The sequence below is a fragment of the Geospiza fortis genome, unplaced genomic scaffold, assembly GCF_000277835.1.
Source record: "Geospiza fortis unplaced genomic scaffold, GeoFor_1.0 scaffold120, whole genome shotgun sequence".
Classification (NCBI taxonomy): Eukaryota; Metazoa; Chordata; class Aves; order Passeriformes; family Thraupidae; genus Geospiza; species Geospiza fortis.
In genome coordinates, this window is record NW_005054364.1 from 1,692,271 (window position 1) to 1,715,991 (window position 23,721).

Consider the following 23,721-nt stretch of genomic DNA (forward strand, 5'->3'; position numbering starts at 1 on the left):
TTTTTAACCCTTTCATCTGATCTCTTGCCACCAGAATAGAATTTGCAGTCCAAAGATATATAAACTAAATCTCAATAAGAAAGTCATAATTATAGTACTTTAATAAAATAATTTATATATTATTAATCACACTCAACATTCAGTAATAGTTATCAATTATATATTTGCCAAGGTTGACCTGAAGGAATGACTAGTAGGGCTTAATGGAAATTCATAAAATTTCTAAACATGGTTTTAATGATACACTATAAGAAGACCACTGTAGGGCTTACCAAAGATCCATTTCTGTTGGAACCCAGGACATCCCTCTGGCTGCCCTGGAAGACTCAGGACCCTGACAGGGGGCTCAGAGACCTTGGCACAGAGAAAAAGACACCTGTGCTTACAATTTTAGCCCTTGGAAAAAACTACCAACTTTGTATGAAGATGTACAAGCCACAAGAGTTTGAGTAGAATGTTAGTGAATTTATCACAGGGTGGAAAAGTAGAATTTTGGGGTTTTTAGAATGGGGGTACAGAAGAAAAGATGGAGGGATTTGGGCATGCCTTGTCCTTCCTCTTTCTTCTTCTTAGCCTCCATCTGCTGCTGTGATGTTGGCACTTTTGGATTGGTTTAGAGTAGAAACAGACTGTCTAACAGGCGATAGGAATTGGAAAATTATTGTAAATAAGGTACATGTAGTTTTTAGTATAAAAAACTAACACCACCTCAGGGGCGTGTGGTGTGCCATGAAATGACATGCTGAACAGACTTCAGCGTGTCGGAGAAAGAATGTTATAGATTACAGAGAATAAACAACCTTGAGAACCAGAGCCCAGGAATTCTGACTCCTTCTTCAAATGTGGGGCTGGGAAAAAGAGACTTTCTAACACCTCGGGGTCATCTCAACACCAGAGACCTTGTCACGTTTCTTTTCAACCATAAAATACCACATGGATCTTACCCACAGCATTATTAGTCCATTGCAAGAATTAATTGCCCCTCAAAATCAAACCAAAAATTTAGACTTCTCCAGCATTTTTTAAATCAAAATGCTTATTCCTTAAAAAAATAATTTTTAAAAATGTAAACTGGAAGGCTGCAGAGTGCAAAGATTAATGCAATTGTTTGAGGGTCTGCTGATGAAGTCAAGAAGTTTGACTTCTTCTAAAAGTTGAACTCCTACTCAAGTTAGAAGGAACTGAATGTGCCTATAAATTCAGAAACATGAATAGATGATGAAAAGATGACTTAGCAGTTCACATTTCTATTTGATATGACTCTTTACTCTTTGGGAAGCGTAAATGAACATGTTTACAAAGTAAAACTGCAAACAGATTTTGGACACCTCCTGCTTGCTATTTCAGCTGCTACCGAGGTCTCCTTCTCGTTCGACGTGGGAAACGGGCCGGTGGAAATCGTGGTGAGATCTCCCAACCCGCTCAACGATGACCAATGGCACCGGGTCAATGCTGAGAGGAACGTCAAGCAGGCCAGCCTGCAGGTGGACCAGCTACCCCTGGAGATCCGGAAAGCTCCGACAGAGGGACACACGAGACTGGAATTGTACAGCCAGCTCTATGTTGGTAAGGTGCAGAGGAGGTAGCTGGGATTTGCTCTCACAGTGCTGAACATTCTTTGCCTGGTGTCTTGCCAGCAGCAGCTAGTGAATGTGGAAAGCTGTGCACCTTGAGTGTTTGTAGGACAGCAAAGGGGGAAAAAAAGAAAAAAAAAAAGAAAAAGAAAAAAAAGGACAAATGTGCCCATAATTACAGAAATACAGAGATCAACTAAGAGAAAAATATTGTGCGTTAGGAACTTGTCCTTTTTGTCTCTGTCCACCTGCATCTCCTGGCTGAAAGTGCCTCCAGCAGACTGCAGTGCCAAACTCCTTTTTTGCTGAGAGTCTCTTCCCAGACACACAAACACTTTTTCACCACAGAAGTGAAAATTTCTGCAGAGTTCTTGCCAGGACCGCATGTGCCTGCAGTGCCCATCCTAGCCTCGGCAGCACTTCCAGCCTCTTTAGATTTGATCATTGGCCATACTTTTGCATTCACAGATCTCACTGCAGTCTTCTCCCTTTAATCCCACGGGCTATTTATTCATTTGATGTATGAAAGCACCACACAGTGTTGCACAAATGCATTCCCTGGAACCAAGTTAGTCCAGCTGCTTTCTGGAGCTACTGGTTTCCACTACATTTGGGGCAGGCTATTCCAGCAGCATTTGTATTTCTCCAACTGTGAGCCACAGGCTGCAAAGTGCTGACATGCCAAGTGCCATTAGCTGGAACCAGAACTGCATGAAATGTTGAGCGAAGAAGCACTTTCATACCTCTCTAGATATCTGTCAAAAGAGAAGAAGGAAGAGAAAAAAAAATCTTTTTTCTCCATGTTAGTCAGCATTCAACAACTCAAATGAACTAAAAATTATGTTTAAAGCCTTCATTGCCTTCATTGCAGCCCAGCGTCACTGCAAACTGTGTATAATGTGTCACCAGATGTGCAGGTGTTATTTACAAGCTCAGATTCTCCTTTGCTGCTGTGATCCTAGAAATGGCAGTTTCAAAATAAGCTGAAAGATAAAGTTTGTTTAAAAGAGGAGCACTTAACCTTTAAAAAATACCAAGTCTTTTGCTGTAAACAGGAAGAGATGGAATTTTTTTTCCTAGCTTGAGTTCTTCGAGAATTGTGGATAATGATTATTTTATTTGTTAGTTTTGAATTGACTGTAATACCAGCAATGTTTTGAAATTTATAGTACCTTTATTGCCAAAAAAACAAATGTCATCATCTGCACCAGATTTTTTTTCTTTCTGAATTACATCTATTTCATATAAATTGGTGATTGGAGCACACATACCAGAGAAAAGCTTTAAACTTTACCTGGAGTCAGATCTAGAATGGACTTGAGTTGGAGTGCCCAAAATGAATACCTGAATATCGGGGCCCTGGAGGGTAATGCTGAACAAGAATTATTTTGGTGCCTCCTTTTCCATTTTCTGTAGAATAAATATCTATTATTTGGGTGAGCAAGAAGGACTGAGGGGTGATGGCTTTGCGTCCTAAGGGCTAGGACAGTCACTGAGAGGGCAAAGAAGATTTTCCATCACTGCAGTATGTATGAGTGTATGTGACGGTGTTCGCAGGGGTCTTAGGATGAGGGAAGAGACGAGGATCTGACTCCATGTTTCAGAAGGCTTGATTTATTATTGTATTATATATATTATATTAAAATTATACTAAAAGAATAGAAGAAAGGATTTCATCAGAAGGCTAGCTAAGAATAGAAAAAGAAGGAATGATAACAAAAGCTTCTGTCTTGGACAGAGTCCGAGCCAGCTGACTGTGATTGGCCATTAATTAGAAACAACCGCATGAGACTCAGCACAGATCCACCTGTTGCATTCCACAGCAGCAGATAACCATTGTGTACATTTTGTTCCTGAGACCTCTCAACTTCTCAGGAGAAAAAATCCTAAGGAAAGGATTTTTCATAAAATATCATGGCTACAAGTGTACATAGAATGGAATCACTCCAGAACACCTCTGCCATGTGCACTCAGCAGAGACCAAGCCTTGCCTGCTCCTACTCCAAATCATCTAGTTTCTGGTACTTGGTTTGAAGGAGCGCTCTCTGGTTTGTATTTAGTTCTCTTCCCCACTCAGGTAAATATCAGCCTCTGTGCTCTGTGGTGATGAGCATTCAGATCTCCTCAGGGACTCTCTGGCACCTGCAGCACTGCAATAATTAAAGAGAGGAGGGATGAGCAGAAAAGATGCCAGCACTCATTGTTATTTACTCACATTTTTTAGTTTGGGTTTTTTAGATCGTTGTTTCTAATCCAGCCTCAGATAAGGCTTTCCGAGCTGAAATCAAATTTTTTCAGTGAGTGTTTACTTGGGGTGAAAAAGGACAGTTGTTATTAACTGCTATAAAAAACCATCTCAACCCAGATTGTCAAATGTAGTTTTTCAGTGTTCCATCCTCCAGTCTATGCTCTGATAACTAAATAGTATACATGATGTTTCTTGGAAATCAATGTGAATATTTCCTATTGTAACTGAGACTGGAGATTTGACTCCGGTTTTTTTTGCCCAGCTTTGAAAAATGTAACACTCCATAGCATATTATGGCATTATTACTAGCACCCACCATTACTAATCATTAGGAGAGAAAGGCTACACCTTAGCAGCTCAGCCAAGCTGATTTCTTCCACTGTTATCTCTAAAAACATTGAAGTTGAAATGAAAGGAAATCTTCCAGTGTAGGGCTAGAATCCCAAATGTCTAATTAGTATAAAACAAGCATTGATTAAAAACTACATTTATGCTTGCTAATGGTATGATATCAAAGGGCTAGGTTTCGCTGAGTTATTGTCATTAGTACAAGGCAATTATAAAGAAGTTGCCACAAGCTTAGCAGGATATTTCATGTGAAGCAACAGGAATAAAACCCATTCAGTGTTGTCTCACAGTCCAACGTTCCCTCTCAGGTGCTGCAGGAGGCCAGCGAGGCTTCCTGGGCTGCATTCGTTCCCTGAGGATGAACGGGGTGACGCTGGACCTGGAGGAGAGAGCCAAGGTCACACCTGGGGTGAAGCCTGGCTGCTCTGGCCACTGCACCAGCTACGGCATGTACTGTGCCAACGGGGGCAAATGCGTGGAGAAATACAATGGCTACTCCTGTGACTGCTCCAGAACTGCCTACGATGGGCCATTCTGCATAAAAGGTAAATACTGGGCCATTCTGCATGAAAGGTAAATGTTGAGCCATTCTACATAAGGGGTAAATGTTGAGCCATTCTGCATAAAAGATAAATGCCTCGGTGCAGGAGGCAGAGTGGGGGGGGGAACTATTTGCCTGAGGGGGAAGAAAACACGATGGAATCGATGCTTTAGCTTCATTAAATAAACAAGTAAATCCTGTTTAATACTTCTTGCTAACAATTCAAACTATACATCCATGTTTAAAACCACACCTCTTATGAGGACTATGTGTTACTATGTGTTAAATCAAATAGCACAAAAAAATCCATCAGGACACCTCTTATGAGGACTATGTGTTACTATGTGTTAAATCAAATAGCACAACAAAATGCATCAGGAATGCCTAGTAGCAGGTCTGGCAGAGAGTATTCCTTAGTCTTGAGCTGTAGAACCATAACTTCCAACAAGCACAATGTCATGGTAACTTCTTTAGAAGAAAAACATGGATTTAAACAAAAGCTACCTAGTCATTCAGACATGTAGGTATGACATTTGGGTTGAACATCTCATATATTGGGAGGCCAGCGCTTGGTTTAAAAATTTTATCCATCCATAAGTAGATCAAGTCTTTTAGCACCTCAGACTGGGTTAGGGATTGAACCTGCTGGGATAAGGGGACACAGAGCTCCCACATTTATGTCAGTCCTTTGGAAATGCTTAAAATATGTTCTGGAATTTCAAAAGCAATGATTATAAGAGAACAATATACTGTGGATGCACAGGTCTGCATGAGAAAGTCAAGGAGCAAGGGAAAGCGGGATCCAACAACAAAAATTGAGAAGTACTAATTTCTTTTTTCTTGTTTGACTGTCTAATCCAATGCTTTTCCTAATAATTTTCAAAGCTTTCTCCAAGTTTCAGATAAAAATGTGAAGGCTCTTCTCATCGGTATCTCTGATGTTAAAGAAACCTCTAGCCTCATAATGTGCTCCTCTGCTTTTACATTCCTCTCTGAACCAGGAATCCTGCAGGCAGTCTCGGTCACCAGACACCAGAGTCCCCTCATGAAGCTAATTTGGCAGTAGGGGACAGCACCTGGCCTTTGATGTTCTGGTTTTCAACTCTTTCTCGGGATTTTTTCCAATTCAAAATCTGAGAATTGTATTGCAAATATCCTTACCCTGCTCTCTTTTAGCCACACTTATAGGAAGCAGAAAGTTTATAGCAGAAACAGGGAGTCTTTATACCTGGTGCTGTGTTGTGGACTGCATTTCCTCCTCACACACTTCAGCCACTTTCATTTATATCCATGTATGTTAATTTTCATTTCATTCTGTCACGGCAAAGCTTTGTCCATCGCTGATGTTGCTCACACACTGGAACATCCTCTTCTAAAAAGCCAAGGGATTGTTTTCATATCACCAAATATTCACATCACTAGATATGGATGAATCTCTGGCATGATTATTTTTTGAATTCAAATAAATATGATGTATTTCTAGTGCAGCAGAAGGGAAGCAGCTGCTTCTCTAGGTAATGGCTTCCACTGTGCTTGCATGCAGGAATTTCATCAGCTTTCACCATGCTGTGCTGCTTCAAAAGCAAATTATTAAACATGTCCATTCAGTTCAGGACTGTTCATACAGCAGCTCCTGAGAATGTGAATACAGTAATTTCAGTTAATTTAGCAAATGATTTGTCATGGATAATGGTAATGCATATTTAGTATTTCTGTTCACTAATGCAGTTATATGGTAGGGGAAACCTGTTCAGGCTGGAATTAGGTCAGTGTCTCACAGATCATGTGTTGACACCAAAAGAAAAAAAAAGAGAAAAAAAAGATAATTAAAGATAATTACTGCCATGCCATATTCACTGAATTCACTTCATAGCTTTTTCTATACTGCCAGAACTCATCACATTGACTTTTATTTGTGAGGGATTTGTTCCTCTTATGGAGAGGTAAGCCCCAGCCTTCCACTAAAACTAGCTCTAAGCTAAAAAGTGTTTAATTTTTCCTGGATATGGAGCTAGCAGAATAAAAACATACCATTAATATAATAATAATTGGGAATAATTGAGCACCTAGCACAGGCAGACCCTGGTTTTGGCTGGCCTGTAAGCACTTCCATAGCAATGGCAGTAATATTATACATGTTATACTCTTCTCCTTGTCAGTGTCCCAGTGCAGCCAAGGGCCCAGAGCTCAGACAGGGATAATTTGGGCGTGCAGTGAAGCTTGCTGTGAGCTGGTGCTCGTGCAGAAGTATTCTTGTTAGAGCAGGAATGTCTGTGCCATGCGGTGTTGTGCCATTTAAACATGACATCAGATCTCTGCTTTCAATATCAAATCTGTTCCAGGCTAAAAAGGGCTCTCTAAATCCTTTAGATCTTATGTACAAGGTTTAAATTGCCAATTTCCTATCTGTTAGTGCTGAAGACTGCTGTACTCATCTAGAATATCCCCAAGTGTGATTTAGTGTGGGTGAGTTCATGAGGATTCCCTACAGAAAGAACAATGGGATACTGGGGAAAAAGCTAGAGGATAAATTACACAAAACAGACTGGGGCATCCAATGATTGAAATAATTGTAAAATCTCTGTAACAAACAATGCTGATAATGGGGTCTTTGGAAGAATTCATTTACAGCCCATTACATTTACATTGTCAATTTAACTTGCATTATGCCTTTTTAATCAAGTAAAGCACTGGAACAACTTATGTGTGTTGTCAAGCTTCCTAGACTTGGGAAAGAAGGGAGTCCTACATTTTCTTTCTAATAGCAGCTCCTGGAATCTTGTACTGTGTCCTCTTGGCCTATGAGACGAGATTGAATGTATTTTCTAGAAACAAAGGTCAAATATACATAACAACTGCAATATAAGTAATGACAAAACAGCTAAGTATGTTCTAGTTTAAAAAAAATATTTTCAAAATTTATAAAAAAATTAAAAAGTTTTGGAAATTTGATTTTTTTTTCTGTAAAATAAAATTATGTCTAAATTATATTTTAATTTATTTTGATGAAGAGATTGTAATTCTTATATTTCAATCTGTTTTTTCATTAACACTTTGACACTTTCCCCTCTGTAAAAGCACTGAAACATCTATGAACATGCTTTCAAATACTGTATGATCTGTTTTCAATTATTTTTTTCTTTATAATGACAGAGTTGAATGGTGCTCTGTCACTTTTATAACCTGCACCACATATGCTGTTTGTTGCTGTAATGCTGGGTAAGTCTAATATGAGGCAAGCAAGAATATTTTTCTTTGTCACATTCACTAGGAATTCCCATTGGCTGCCAGAAAATAACATGGTTAGTGCTTTGCAGAACAGACTAGGATTCATTATTTCCCTCCTCTCAGTAAATATTCCAGGCCAAATAGGTCTGTTGGTTTGGTAATCAGTAGTGCCTGACATCCCATTCAAACCAATATGAGATATTACCAAAAAAATATGCCACTCAGCTGGAGTGAAAAGTGGCACAATGTAACCCTTACAGACTTCTCTGCCCATTGATTTTCTCTTGCCACAGGAAACTTTCCTTATCCAAAGGCTTCATTTTGATATTGAAATCACTTGGCTGCAGTGAACTTCTTGGGGTTGGTTACATACTGAAAGTGCTAGCAGAGGAGATGGAAAAATTGATGGAAAAAAAAACCATTGCTATAAGGAAATCACCATACAGGGGTTCATGGGTAATAAACACACCTCACAACAAAAGCAGGCCTCGCATGTTGTGGATTCTTTCACTGATGAAATCTGTCCTGAGAGCCTCTGACTGATGACTGACAAGAAATTGCATTGTCTCCAGCCTTATTAGCAGCACACCACAATGTGAATGATGTTGTAGTGGTCTGGAAATTACACTATTTTTTTTAGAAGGACAAAAAGAAGTATGAAAATGCAGTCTGACATCTATTTTAACTGTATTTTTGTTTTGTATTTGAGGCATATGCAATTGGTTTTACTTCTTTCATTGCTCAGAGAAATTGCTCTGAGGAATAGCTGAAGTGTTTCTGCCATCCTGCAGATTGCTTTCTGACCTTTCCCTGTCCTTTGTTTAAGCATAAATTCTCTTTTTTTTCTCTCCCACAGCTGTCTTATCATCATAAAAGCATTTCTGAGAAAACAATTAATTTTTGTTCCTCTAAAATCGAAATCCTCCCTTTAAACAAAAAATAAAAATAAAAATAAAAAGCAAAGGTCAAATGCAGGGCATGTGGCAGCATTCTGATGTGGGACATACCCCAGGGAGAAAGCATTCCTCCTTTGGTATTGAAATGCAGTGGAACAACAGTAGGAGAAGAAATTACACCCACCAGGAGTGAGGCCAAAAAGGAAAATTTTTTTTTAAAAAATTAAATAGCTGGTGCTATGACTCATGTGCCTTCAGGTATGCTGGAAGGGTAAATTCAAAGCTTTTCAGTTTCTCTGCAGTTACTCAATTTGCATTAACAAACAGCAAGGAGATGCTACACTCTTTTTTCTTTCCTCCTTTGGAGTAAAGCTCAGATTCTCAGTGTGAATTCTTGCAATCCTTAAGACAATGCCCGAAATGAGCTCCTTCATGTTTGTTTTTATATTTGTATGAACCCTGAAAGCACTTACAAGTAGTATTGTCACAGTCAGATTTCCTTCTTTTCCTGCTCCCTTCTATGTCTCAAAGAGGAAAAAAACAGCTTTTCACTAGGCTGAGTGGATGCAAGGCACATCAGGAGGCAGCAGCTCTGAGCCCATCCACCGACTCTCAGACTGACACCCGACCAACTCCAAATTCTGCCCTGGTTAGACTCATTCAATTCCCTTTATTTGGCAAAAACATTGCATTGTTTTGCTGAAAGAAATGGTGAGGTAGTTGTTAGAGTGTTTTAAGGTAACTAAGTTCTTCATTTTCATAGTTCAGAATTACAGAATCCAGAAAATTAAGGCAACATTCTCTCCCAGACCCCAAAAAATTCTGCTGTTTTCAACATGATTGTGATCTGTTAGCAGAAAGTTACATGAGAAGTTTTCCTCAGGTTGTTAATGCTAAGTTCCCACTCTGGTAAGCCTGAATGCTGCAGTCAGGGTTTTTACCTGTAGGACTCAGGTTTTAGCCTCTTTTGGTAAATATATATACTCACAAAAAATAGATATAGTTTCTAAAACTATTCCATTCTTCAGTCCTGTCAATATTGCCTTATTAAACATTCACAGTTATGCTCTAGTGCTCTGAAAGTTGCACTTCAGTGCAACAAGTCCTTCATTGGAAAAAAACCCAATGTTTTTATTTTAAAGAAAAACAAACCTTCCCAATAGTACTTACATATCTTTAAGAGATATCAACCTGGTTATAAACTGATTATCAACCTGAATATATTATTGCTAGCTCACTTATCATCCATAATAAACTACTTATAATAAGCACAAATTCCTTATTATATACACAGAAAACAAATAAATCAGGGGGATAAGTTAAAAAGAAAAATAATTAGTCCTGGCTCAGAAAATGGGATGAACTTTCTTGGTCAGACAACTAAACTAGGCCTGCTTTAGTGTCATTGCTCACTGAATGCAGATGTTTTGTGAAAGTTAAGTAGAGCAGCCTCAGCAGCATTGCTGGCTGCTGCACGCCTGTGCAAAGGCAGCTGACAGGCTTGAGTTCTCACACCAGACACCCATGTGCAATATTTATACATCTGCATGCTGCTTAAATAGTTTTGGCACCTCACAAGATGATAGGGCATTTATGCTTACAATAGCTCTGTGATGTGAGAAGAGGTTTTTGTTATGGTAATGCAGAAAGCAAAGGAGGGCAGGAAGGATCTGCTCAGATTTAAAGTGGATACCTGCAGTACAGGAAGGAATTGAAGCCAGGTCTCACCTATCGAGGTTGTTGCTCTGAACACTGTGAAATCAGGAAATGACAGTCTCTAATATTTCTCAAATGGGTCTTGCAAGGATGGAAGTTTATCTCTGAGGTTCCTAAAGAGCACCTCCACAGACTCCCTGGCAGGAAATCATGGAAATCAGGAAATCCGGTCAGTTGTACACTTGACATCACATTTTCTTCATCCATCCAATTTTATTTGATGGTGGCATGGAAAAAAGTTGGTGCTTAGGTTTTTTTCTTTTCGACCACTATGGATATTTCCCCTAGAAATGGAGCTGGCTTGTCATTTATATTTGCCAGAAAATACATGGCACCTGTTGCCATTCCCTTACTCTGAGTCTGTTGTCCCAAACATCAGATCAACTTTCTATCCTACTTTCAAATCAGTACAGAATGAACTACAACTTTCCTGACATTTTTAGGCTCTCTGTGGCATGCACACTTCTGTTCAGGTATAGAAAGGTGGCATAAAGCCCTGTTTTGCAGGGCTAGTACAAAAGTAGATTCAGAGCTCAGCCTTGTTTAAGCATATTAAACTGCTTCTTGGCAGAATCTACCTGTTGGCATCGACCAGGGAGGCTTGAAAATGTCATGAATCAGGTGGCTAAACCCCATCTCCTGTGGCACTCATCCTGTTCTACTGAAAGTAGTGGGAATCTTTGCATGGATTTATGATCACTCACCATAGCTTCACTGGTGCACATTATTTTGTATATCCCCTGATTCTGATAGTTCGAGAAAGCTTTTTTTGATACTGAATACTGATACACTCATATAGAAGAAGCAAGTCCTCACTAGGTTTGTATTCTATTAAGGCCCACAAGCAATTGCTGTACTTTGGTGGAAAGTTCCAACATGCATCACAGATTATTAGAGTAAGAGCAGCCAGAAAATGAGGGATGTAGAGCAATTTAAATCCCCACTTCCTGATATCACGCACTAACTGTGCCTGAAGGTAGAATAAAATGTTGAGTAAGCTAACCAGATGAATGGTAAGCATTATCACCTTCAGGGCCCTCAAATTTTCTCCCAGATCAACAGCTGTGAGAGTCTGACCCTTTACTGATGCCCTATGGCCAGAAGGTATCTCAGCAAACAAGTCTTAGTTTTTGAGACCACAGTCTGGAAGTAGCAGAAATTTTAAGTGCTCCCAAGCACAATTTTTACCATAAGATGAACAAGCAAGGTCTGGTTAATCTATATTCAATATTCATAACTACAGTAAAATTAAAAAAAAAAAAGAAAGAAAGGAAATTATGCAAAAACAGAGTTTATTCAACCTTCTACCGTATCTGAAGAATCTTTGTAAATGCACCAAGTGTTAAAACGTTGCCAGTGACTGTCCTTGCTTAGGATTTTGAAAAAGCTGCTTTTCACACCCAGAACTCCATGCAGGGAAGACATAGCATTGAGCACTGGCAAGCAGCATCACAGAGTAATAATTTTAACTTCCTGAATCTGAGCAGGGCCAAAGAGGCATTTAGGAACCTCAGATGGGACATGCTTACAGCTGTAAGGAGTCAGCTTTGTGAAACAAAGAGGAGAGAGTCTCTTCCTTCTCCATTTCTCACGTCCTTGCCAGGGTTTGTAATTGCCAGGATTTTGTCTTCACCTTTTGTAAGGTAGGTATGCCTGCTATGCCCATTAAGTGAATAACCAGCACTACTCCCTCCTTGGTCTCCAGGTGAAAGGTGACAGAAATCTGATCCAGTGTACTTGGAAAACTGTGAGAAATTGAGTCATCAGCTTGAGTCAGTGAAAGCTGTCCTACTAAAGGAGGGAGATTCCACTTCGTACAATACCACCCTTGAAAAGGTCCTGCGTTTAAATTGGGGAGGTTGGAATTTTGGTTTGGGTTTTTTTGGTAGCTCCACAGATCTGCAGTTTGTTTTTTTATTAGGAGTAATATCTAGTACTTGATTCATGACAATTCCTATTAACATTTCCATCCCAACTGTCAGCATAGAGCAAACCCAATTGCTATAAAGACTGCTGAGCTCTGTATCTTAAATATATGCACCTGGATAGAAAATCTTGCTGAAGTTGTGTTAAGCCACACCTGTGCCATGCTGGCAGGCTTTTTCAGAGCTGAGAAAAAGGTTATGGAGAAAGACAAGTCCTCTACATGTCCGTATGGCTCACAGGATCATTGTCACTACCTAAGAACAGAAGAACCAATACTGATATTTCACGATGTAAAAAGCAGTAGAGGAGAATAAGATTTCTACTTACATTTTCTTAGGTCTACATCACCAGCCCAGAAAAGTAACGAGACTTTGCAAGTTTTGTAGGAGAAATAGGGACTTTTGTTGTTGTTTGGCTTTTTCCTCCAGTCTTTCAATACTCCCGATCCCAGACAGAATAAGAGGGTACAAAAATAAAAGTTGCTGAGTGGGGAGAGCGAGACTGTAGTGATGACCAAAGAATCATGACCTTCAAAATAACTTTTTCAGTTCTGGGTACATGTACATTTTCTGTGGAAATTTTGGATCACCTTTCCAAATTGAAGCTGGGCAATTTTGTAACATATGTGCCATTCACACTGGGGACACTCACCTTGCTTGATAAAATTGTTTCTAACAATCCACAGCTTCTGTTCTGGGTTCCTCTACAAAGCCAGCCCAAAGTGTTTATATTTGAGAAGTCTGTCAAAAGAGAGTGACTGCACTGTATGTTGGTGCAAAAATAGGTATTATTTTCTGAAGAAAATAGATCTGTTAGCACCACATTCATTTCCCTAAGGTCTCTGTCTTGAAAGGGCGGTTTGCAGAGCAATCTTTACTATGCCTTATGCCTGATGTCCCAAGAGTCATCTGTTCAGATAGCATTTCAAATATTACAGAACAAAAACGAGTTGTACATGGAAACTTCCCCCACATTTCAGTAGCAGGATTTGGGCTGCATTTTACCCTCTTTATTCAGTGAGCTTGAATGGTTTTCTGGGTGAAGGACTTCCATATTCCTGACACAACTTTAGGAAGATGCTACACTTGTGACCTCAAGTGTAAACGTCAAGGTCACCACTTGTGACCTAAAAAGTAGGTAGCCTTTTCATTGGTCAGCCCTTAGCATTTCCAAATCATCATATACCTGCATTCAAGATAGGGAAAATTATGTTTTAGATATTATTGGTATGTCCTAATAGTTTAAGCAACCTGCTCCTGTAAGTTGCTGAGCATTTTGCAGTCCTGCTGCAAGGATTTCAGCTTCTTTCAGTAAAGTGCATAATCATGTGCATCAACCTCTTTGATGAGCTGGAACTTGAGAGAATTCAATATATTCCTACTGAAGGCCCAATACACTCACAAAGCCAAAGTGAACCTTCCTCTTATCCTGCCTTTTAAAAGAGGTGATGTGCATGTGAGGAGAATTTCAAGGTTTATTACAATACCCTGTATGCCTGTAATAATAGAGCTACATTGAAAATTATTTTCTCAGCACAAATCAAGTTAAACATACAGAACATTCTTTGCTCCATCGTGAAACCCTTTTGGAATAAAAAGTCACAGAACAGAGCATTGAGAGTCGGAAGAGACCCACAAGGATGATCAAATTCACCTCACAAAACTGCAGAATAATCTGAATATCATTTCAGAGAGCACCATTTACTTAAAGCTTTCTTTGTAGTAATGAACATTTAACATAGCAATTTATAACATTTACAGCTCTGGAAAAAATGCTTCACACGCTTTCCAGTTCAGCCCCAGAGCAGTGCTGAGGTCAGGACTGAAGGTCCCAGTATCCCCAGAGCGTGAGGCCCTGGGCAAGCACAGCGCCAGGCAATTCCAAAGATTACTTCTAAAATGAAAGGCATGACAAGCAGTAAGCAGGCTGGAGGCAAACATAATTGTGCATCAGTGTGCAGAGTGCGTGTGTGGAGCCTCCACGGGGGCTGCAGTCCCCACCAGCAGTGGCAGCGGCAGGACCCGGCACGGCCGGCAGCTCTGCCAGCGTAATTGATAGGGCACCTGCCCCAGAAGCAGCTTGTGTCAACCAGAAGCAGGGGCTGAAAAATAAATTAGTGGTCACAGGGATATTTTTAGACCCATCTTGCGAATACTTGGAGCTACTGCTTTCGATTTTTGCATGCTAACACTTGTTTCTTACACCACTATTAGAGGCATAGGGCATCATGAGTTGGGGAAGTTTTTTCATGACAGAGCCCTTCACTTTTAATCCAGGAGCACTAAAGTTGAGACTACTGCAAAATATAGTTGTTAAATGAAATTGCCTCCCCCATAACTTTTTCTGGGTGATTTAACTTTTCCCCTATAAAATTGCAGGTATAAATCCATCAGAGTGATTGAATTACTTATAGCACTTCAGGACCACAGCTTGGCTCTGTGTTTTATATGTCCATTTAGTGACAGCAGCTGTGATATTTTGAGTTTGGGGGAAATTTTATATGACAGCAAGAAAACATAAAGCTTTTCCAGCATTAGATTTAGCAAAATTCTGGAAAGAATCATCAATATAATTTTATAATTTTACCTATCCTCTTACCTATTCTCTGCTCAGCTACTCTGAATGAATTCTGAAGGCTCATTCCTGACTTGCTTAGTGTCTGTGTAAAGCTTCAAAAATAAGCATCTTCCAACATGTGTTTTGAAATAAAGCCTTTGCTTTATTTCAAAATGTTAAAATGGAATAAAAATAAATTTCTTGTTTAGATCGGCAATTTCTTGTTTAAACAATTTCTTGTTTAGATGGGCAAATGTGGCAACTTTGCATCATGTAGAACGGTAGTAGACAATGAAAGACTTTTTTTTAAAGACTGTTTAATGCCTTAAGTATTTTTAAAGCCCTTCTTTGAATAAAGTACCCAGATGTTATGATTATAATACTTTAATCATTATTTATTATCTTATGAACTGTTCATAGATGCACCTTCTTAATCAGGTTCACATATCATTTAAAAATTTACATTCACAATGTTGACCCAGACAGCACAGCTGATCCAGTACTGTGATGTCTCTAAATAAGTTACTGCCCTAGGAAATCAGTCAAGTGATCCTCAGTGGAGTAGATGACACCAGTGGTGGCCAATTGTGCAGTAATTCCTGTAGAAGGTTATCAAAGTTAGCATTGCTGCAAGAACAGCAGCCTGGAATTATGATTTCAATATTGAGGAAGAGGCAGGACTGCATTATTATGGGAAGCACTACCAGTGCTTTTTCAGCTGAAAGTATTAATTCTGTCAAAAGGAGGTGTATTTTCTATCAAGAGTGTTGGAACACCACATCTTGTCTCAGATTGGTTTGAAAACCATAGCACCTCCTGGGATCTACATTTCAGGTATCTCTTGCCTCTTGTTCCCAGCTGAGTCAAGCTCCCTAGTTAATTTTATCTCCCATAAGGGCATGCTTGTTGTGGAGTTCTCGTGAAGGATTGTGCTAGTAGTGGATAACTTACAGCACTCTGCCCAGTCCTTTTAGGGACTGGAATTGTCATCATTCCTTTGGATGGTCCTTCCAAATCCACTCAATTTTGGTGGTCAGAACTGCTGTTTTTCCTTTTCCTTGGCTGTTGTTTGTTTACTGTGTCCTTTAAGCCACTCTTCCTTGTATCTCCCTCTTTGAAGCATTATCTACCTCAAAATTTCAATGAGAATAAATTTAAATCATAATTATCCTTGTCTGTAGTACTGATATGAGATATAGGCATAGACTTTCTGTGAGCCCCAAAGGAAATATTTCCTTTGCTTTGTGAATCCAAGTACCCACAAATAAAGTGGAGATTGTTTTTTTCATTCTCATAGGAAAATAGTCAGAATCTTGACCTAAATATTGTGCTTAAATAGCACAGCAGTAGAAACGTGCACAGATAAGTACTGATCAAGTCACAGTAATATGTTTCAACCAAAAGGAGATGGCACATTTAATTTACCTTTATTTCTTTTCATTCTCCTTTTCCTGTTGTGTTCAAGATGTGGGAGCATTTTTTGAAGAAGGAATGTGGCTTCGTTACAACTTCCACTCCCCAGGGACTAGCATGAAGGATTTAGTTAGCCGGACGCTTTTGAGTTCTGCAGATCCTGAGATCACAGCGCCTGACCTCAGCTTGAACAAGGAAGAGCTCAGCTTCAGCTTCAGCACCACCAAGTCTCCTTGTGTCTTATTTTATGTCAGCTCCTACACCCCGGACTTCATGGCTGTGCTTGTGAACCCCATTGGTAAGAAACTGCTCCGGGCTCTCCCCATCGAAGGCACAATTGACAATACCAGGCTGACATTCAGGGGAAGCTCTGAACTAATGAGAAAGTCTCTTCACCCTTGTCACATTAAAGTAAAGCACTTAGAAACCTGAACCTTCATTCTGCTTCTACTAGATCTGGTACTGATGTAACTGTTCAGTTTAGTGCTGTTTCTTCAGCCAACTCTCTCTCACAAAGCAAAACTAACCAAACGAAAGAGACCAAAAACCTGCTATAACAATGAGGCCCATGCCATGAGCCAGTATTAAGGTGGGGACAAGTAGACATCCACGTGAAGGCACCTGAATAGCTGAACTGGCAATATCCCTAGTATTCAGTAGAAAGTGTCATGCACTGTTCTGAAAATCTGGATACTCACTGACGTGACTAAAATATGGATGTAGTATAGTATATAATGTCCTAAACATTTTGGTGATGGATGAAGGTTGGATATGGACCATTTGCTGCTAAAGTATTAAAACACTATATGAACTAAATATACTTCGATTCCAAATAGTGCCTTAGTGCCCCATGAAAATCATAATTAGGATGATTTTACTACTGTTCTTTTTTATGGGGTAATATGAGTATTCTACATGCCACTCATTTTTTTCCCTTCATGGGAAAGAAAGGATGTGCATGAGAGAAATCCAACATCACACAACTTAACTGTAGTTACAGAGGTCTAAGTCTGCTCTTTTGGGCCAGAATATTTCCATTTTTCATCAAGAGTGGGGGCTGCATCTCCCTTTTCAAACATTCCTCCTTTTAATCAAATATTTAAATGTGTTATGAAGAGCAGACACTCCACTTTTGTTTAGAAAAGAAAAATCTGTCTGGCAGTATGTTATGAATATCAATTAGCCACTCCTGACTATACTTTTCCAACAATGTAACCTCTGGTTGTTATTTCACAATATAATACTAAATTTCCATAGAAGTCCAGACGGTCACTCATCAACAACAATTAAACGCGAGAGCAAGAAATTCCCATGTGTGAATTATGTGTCAGTGCTAATTTGTTGTAATTTTGCCTTTATTCAATGCATGTCAATGGTTTATTCTGTAGAAAATGTTATGCTTTGTATAATTTCATAGAATTTTACTGCAGCAAGAATAATAATCTCAACAGTAAAGTGTTACTTGATGTGCTCAATTTTGTACCAATTGTCCATATTGTTCAAGGCATAATTCCAGTTTGTTTGGTTTGCAGTCTGAGGTGTTTACAAACACTGTGGTTTGGAAATGCTGGTCATTGTCACACTTCTGGATTATAAACTAGAGGCAGTTTCGGCCCAGTAACTTTATAATCCCAAACACGAGCTCTTCTCTTACAGCTATGAGAGCAATTAAGTGTGAAATGATAACAGCTGTATGTGAAAATAAAGATGGGAAAATAGCTGGTGAATAAAGATCAAAATACCTGAGGGTGCTTTTCACATTTTTTTCTTTTTCACTAGGGAATCTGCAAATCCGGTACAACCTCGGGGGCACCAAAGAGCCATACAACATTGACATTGACCACAGGAACATGGCCAATGGCCAGCCCCACACCGTTAATGTCACACGGAATGGCCGGGACATCATACTGCAGGTGAGCTGCTTGGTTCCATCACTCGTACCTTGCAGTGTTTTGTTTTTTGATGGGTCTCCAGTCCTCTGAAAAGATTGGCGATATTTAGAAAATAAAAAGTACAGTAGATGGGGTTCTGCCTGCAGATCACACTCCTAGGAGTTAATAAAAGCTATCTACTCCCTCTTGCATCGACTCATGTTGTTCTGAAATCCTCATTTTAGTGTGATGACAGCTGGGCTAATACAGGTGTCACTGTAGATGCTCGAGGGCATCAGAGACATCTGGGCTGATAGATAATGTGGGACTTAGGATAAACCTGTGCCATTCTGGAGCAGCAGCTGGAAGCCAGGAGGGATACCCTACAGCATCTTAAATGGTAGTGAAGCCTGATGCAAATAATATTATTCTGTAAGTCCTGAGTCTGCAAATGAGGATATCTTTAAATTTAAATTTACCCTGCAGTCCTGTGAAATTGCCAGAGCTGTTTTGCAAAGGTGAGCAGATGCCTAAGCGTTTGTGTGACATAAGCCTGGGACAGAGAGTATTGTTGAAGGCACATACCTCTGACTTATTTAGGTTTTGGTACAGCACAGGTAGGAGCTTCATCTCTCCATATATCACAGTTCACAAAACTTTGAGATAGGATAATGCTATTTATAACTGAGGGGAGCACGGCAAGAAGCAGTCACTTTCTAGGCTGCCTCTTCTCTGTGGTCACCACAGAACTCTCCATTCCGTGATTGTCACATCTGCAAACACGGAGACTGTGAGCAGGGTATAAGAACAGTTTTGTTGGCAGGAGAGTCAGGTGGATGGGAGACATTAATCTGGATTTGTTAGCTCAGAAGAAGCAAACCAAAACCAATAACAAATGAAATAGAAAAAGGAAACGTTTCCTTGGGAACCAAGCCAAAAGGTGAAGGATGGTAGTCATCACAGTATTATCTACCCGAATATTAAAATAAATTCCTGAAAATTACTGTTTCAAGGTATCAAAAGGAAACTTTTCAGTGCATTTCAATGTCATTTGTCTGAGGCTCGCAGTACTCAGAATAACACTGGATGCACTGAAGTAGAATTGTCACCAAATTATTCACAATAACAAACAACCTAAAAAATTCCAAACAACCTAAAAAATACATAGGTGTACATCCAAACTCTTTTCAGGCTTTTGGAGGTTGGGAGGGATATATATTGATGTGTGTGTCTGTCTTGCATGCTGTTGCATTTATTTCTCCTACAGCTAGAAGGAAATAAAGGAAGACTTATAGTTTGGTGTCCCTCTGATGTTAAATGCTTTTATTTTGGGGAAGCATGGCATGGAGTCCTAGCTGGCTGATTTAGGCAGCTGTAAAACTAAAAAAATTACATTCCAAAGGGATCAGATGAGATATCTTGCCCAGATAGAAATTATGTACACAGTTAAATGTTCTAGCCTTGCATCAGCTCACCTGAACTTGATTCCAAATAATTCTTTCCCAGAGTCTTATGAGACCACTGCCTGTCTAGAACTTTGAAGAGTTGGAAACATTTTGGTTAGTGCTGCTTTCCTGGGGTAAAAACTTTTAATCTATTCAATGTGCCTGAAACTGATTAATGTAGCCAGAAAGCAGATTCATTTGAGACTTATTACATGAGATAATCTGTCTGATGCACATGCAAGAATAGCGAAAGAAAGGTCCCGTACAAAGCAAATGCAGAGATCCTGTTCCTCTCGTGAAAGAGACTATTTTGATCAAATTTTGCTTGACCTCCATATGTTTATTTAATTACTTATCTGCTTACCTTCTGTAAATGAGAGAAATTACATGGACAGAAATGAATCTGCTAAGTAGATTGTTCACTTGAAAATCACTCCTGTTCAAAAATGAACTCCTCACAGTTTTTGAAAATGCAGAAGATATGAATACAGTTTTTCTCAGTATTCAGAGGACAAATCATAAAGTATGAGTTTTCTCTTGCAGATCTGAGCTATGAGCATTTGAGTAGACTTTTATTTCCTGCTAAATGCTTCTCCAACCTGATGAGCAGCTGGTTTGCTTGCTTTTAAAGAAGACAGCTTGCTTGCCAGGTGCTGTTGCTCACACTTCCAGATCTCTACAGGGCATAAAAGTGTCACAAGAAGGATTTATTTCTCATCAAAGCTTCAATTCAGGAGCACTCAGTATTTTTGAGATCTTAACAGCAAGTTCATACTTAGAGTACCTGTCTTTCTAAATTACTGTAATAACCCTGTAGCGCCAGAGAGCTTTAAAAAATCTGAAGCCAGGCAATAAATTGGTACCATATGAGCTGTGTGAATCAGAGTTTTAGCATGATTCTCAGGAGTTTCACTTACATATAAATATGAAAAAAGACTCATTAGTGAACTCTATGAGACTTCACCTCATGCTGGCAGACAGGAGGCCACTGATTACTTACATGAAATCAGAATTTGAGGTGGGATTTGAAATCAACATATCCACAATACTATATGTCCATAAGGTAACAAAATAAATTCAAGAACAAATATTTAGTGTGAATTGCTTTTGTTATAATTGTATCCCTATTCCTAACATGCCATGGCAGTCAAGACTGAAGGTAGTAGCAAAGGCACTGTCAAATAGTTTTTATATTTCAGTTTTATACATTCACTGACTGCAGACAAATCAATAGATCTGCATTAAAGTACAAGCTCTCAATTGTTTTGCCAGTGGTTTCTCAAGGATAAGGTTAAGGATATACAGTCAATTTACATGTCAGAAAAAGGAAATTACATAATTTCAGGGAGAAAGATATGCTTATTTTCTTATTTCCATGAGGGGGACAAAATTAACATTTGATAGTAATAATTCCTATCCCTCCCCTCCAGTAAAATATCAGATACAAATAACCATGGCACACCTCCAAGGCTCCATTAGTTCACTTGTGGCAAGAAAAAGCCCAGACTTACAGATGGGGAATGCATTATTCCAATAGATGACATTTCATTAGGTTATGGAGGGCAAGTTTTACTTTGTTTGATTTCATTTGAAGATTTCATGCTTCAGCGGGGTATTTTACATATCATAAAAACCAGATCACTCTTTACCAAGTGTTCATGGGTGATTAACACTATTCACACATCAGTAAAATCTTCCTTGAAGAAAGCCAAGGACAAAAGCTCCCTAGCAGAGGTTCTGATCCAAAGTCCATTGAAGTAAATGAAAGGACTTCCATTGCCTCCAGCAGGCTTTAAATTGTACCTTAAAGAACTGTAGTAGTTGCATCCTGAGTGCAAGATTCATACCTTCTGCCTCCTTGCATGTCCCTAGAGTAAAATCAGGATGGAATCTGGATCAGAGACTTTTATGTTCTTTTGCACAAAGGTAGATCAGCCTACTACAAATTAAAAATATGAGAATAAAAAAAAAAGAGAGAAATGTACGATATGCTTTGATTGTTAGTGGAATAAAGCTGGTGGTCAGCAGGACTCAGACTGTCAACTTCCTCACATGTACGTTCTCAACAGGTGTCCAGATCTCCATCCCTGCTTTAAAGCCGTTTCTGGCAAGGGGTTATGAGTCACTGTTTTTAACACCTTCTTTGTTCCTGAGAAGGATTAAACCAGAGCAACTTCTTCAGGACTGAAGAAACTCTGTCCTAAACTTTCACTATGCTTTCAGGACAATTATCAGCAGCCACTGCTCATCTTCTCAAAAGGCCACACAGAAGGATGGGGACAGTTCTCTCATTCAGGCCTGGACAATATGTCAAACTGTGGTGGAGGGGCTGCACACAAATAATGGTGCACACACCATATAATCTCAATGTTAATTGCTGACTCTGCTCAAAATCTGCTAAATTATGAAGCTTTATGGATAAATCTTGACCTGAACTCAGCTGAGGCTGAGAACAATACAGAAAATGTATTTGTACAAGTCTCCATTTTCCAACTTCACCAGAGGCAAGCAAGAGTGTACACTCATCTTTGTGAAAAATGATCAATGAAATACTTGACCCTACCCAAATGAAATCAAGAATAAACAGAATTTTTGCAAGAATTTTTGCATTTCCATTTAGAGCTCTACGCTACTTGAAAAGAGATAGCAATTGCAAACTCCTATATGAGCAATTGCAAACTCACTGTTCAAAGAATATGTGAATACCACACTCCTAGATGGTTTAAAAATGTAAATCATTCAAAGTTAATTCAAAACTAATCTGAATTACAAAATAAAATGGTAAACATAACAGCAGTAAAATAAAATGGGTGAAGTGGAGCAAAGGAGTCTGCATATAATCCCCATCTTAAATGCAACTAATATAGTAAAAGATTTTATAATTGTAGATTAAGTTTTGTTTTTATTAAAGCAAGTGGGAACTTTCTTGTGGACTTCAGTGAGGCTATAATTTCATCTCCCGTCATTATTTTTGCTGTAGAATCACAACCATCATATTTCCTCTATTTTGAAGCCTCAACAGAAAATTATCACTGTTTGAGCTCTTGCTTAAGAGAGGCCGTAAAAAAATCACCAAATTATTTTCTGCAGCTAACCCAAAAATAACGATAGCAGTAAAACAAATTTTGTAGAAAGACATTTTATCTAGCTTTAAAGACTTCAAATGATAGAAAATGTACCATATCCTTTGACTATGTCTCACAGCGCTAAGTACCATTCTTGTAAAGAATTTGCACCTAATTTACAGTTTGAATTCAACATTTAACTTTGGGATCCTTGTGTCTATGCTTGATTGATGAAAGAAATGTGTAATGTCAGGCATCACTCCCCTTCACACTTTCTTAGAGATGCTGATTAAAACATCTTTTCATCTTGTCTGCAAGATGCTAAATAAACTGATCTATTTTAGTATACCCTCATCCATCTATAGTTTTTGAGACTTAAAACAATTTTTAAAACTCTTCTCTGAAAACTCTTCCTTTTGAGTCACATTTTGAAAACATTTACCCTATGATTAGAAATGGTAATAGTTGTTATGCCATCAAAATGATGTAGAAATACCATCTTTATTTATTTCCTTCATTTTCTGGGAATTATGCTGCCTCAGCAACCTTTGGGTAGTGCTGTAAATTGTCCAGACACCAGATTAATCTGAAGGCTGGTTTAGCCAACATTTAACTGGTAGGGAATGGGGAAGTAGTGCTCATGATTTGAAAGGAGCCAGTCAGACACTATTTACAAATTCCATAGCTGCTGACATAAATAAAACATATTTTAAGTATCCAGGATTTTAATCACAGGTAAAACATGTAAACCATAGTCAACATCAATGCAACAGTTAACCCTCTGCTTTGTTTCCTCGTATCCAGTAATTCTATTGCATAAAAAGAATAATTAATGAATTTCCAAGCATGTTTTGCTTAAAGGGAAAAAAATAATTTGTTCTATCAATAGTAAAG

The 23,721-nt window shown here is 38.9% G+C and overlaps 1 protein-coding gene across 1 annotated transcript in view; it reads left to right on the top strand.

Annotated features, from left to right (window-relative positions):
- The window catches only part of CNTNAP2 (contactin associated protein like 2), a 1,021,786-nt gene that overhangs the window by 925,044 nt on the left and 73,021 nt on the right, over positions 1-23,721 (top strand). The window contains exons 17-20 of the mRNA XM_005424150.2: positions 1,348-1,566; positions 4,479-4,715; positions 16,499-16,744; positions 18,226-18,359. Of these exons, the coding sequence (XP_005424207.1) occupies positions 1,348-1,566; positions 4,479-4,715; positions 16,499-16,744; positions 18,226-18,359 (836 nt within the window). The remainder of the gene's footprint in view (positions 1-1,347; positions 1,567-4,478; positions 4,716-16,498; positions 16,745-18,225; positions 18,360-23,721) is intronic.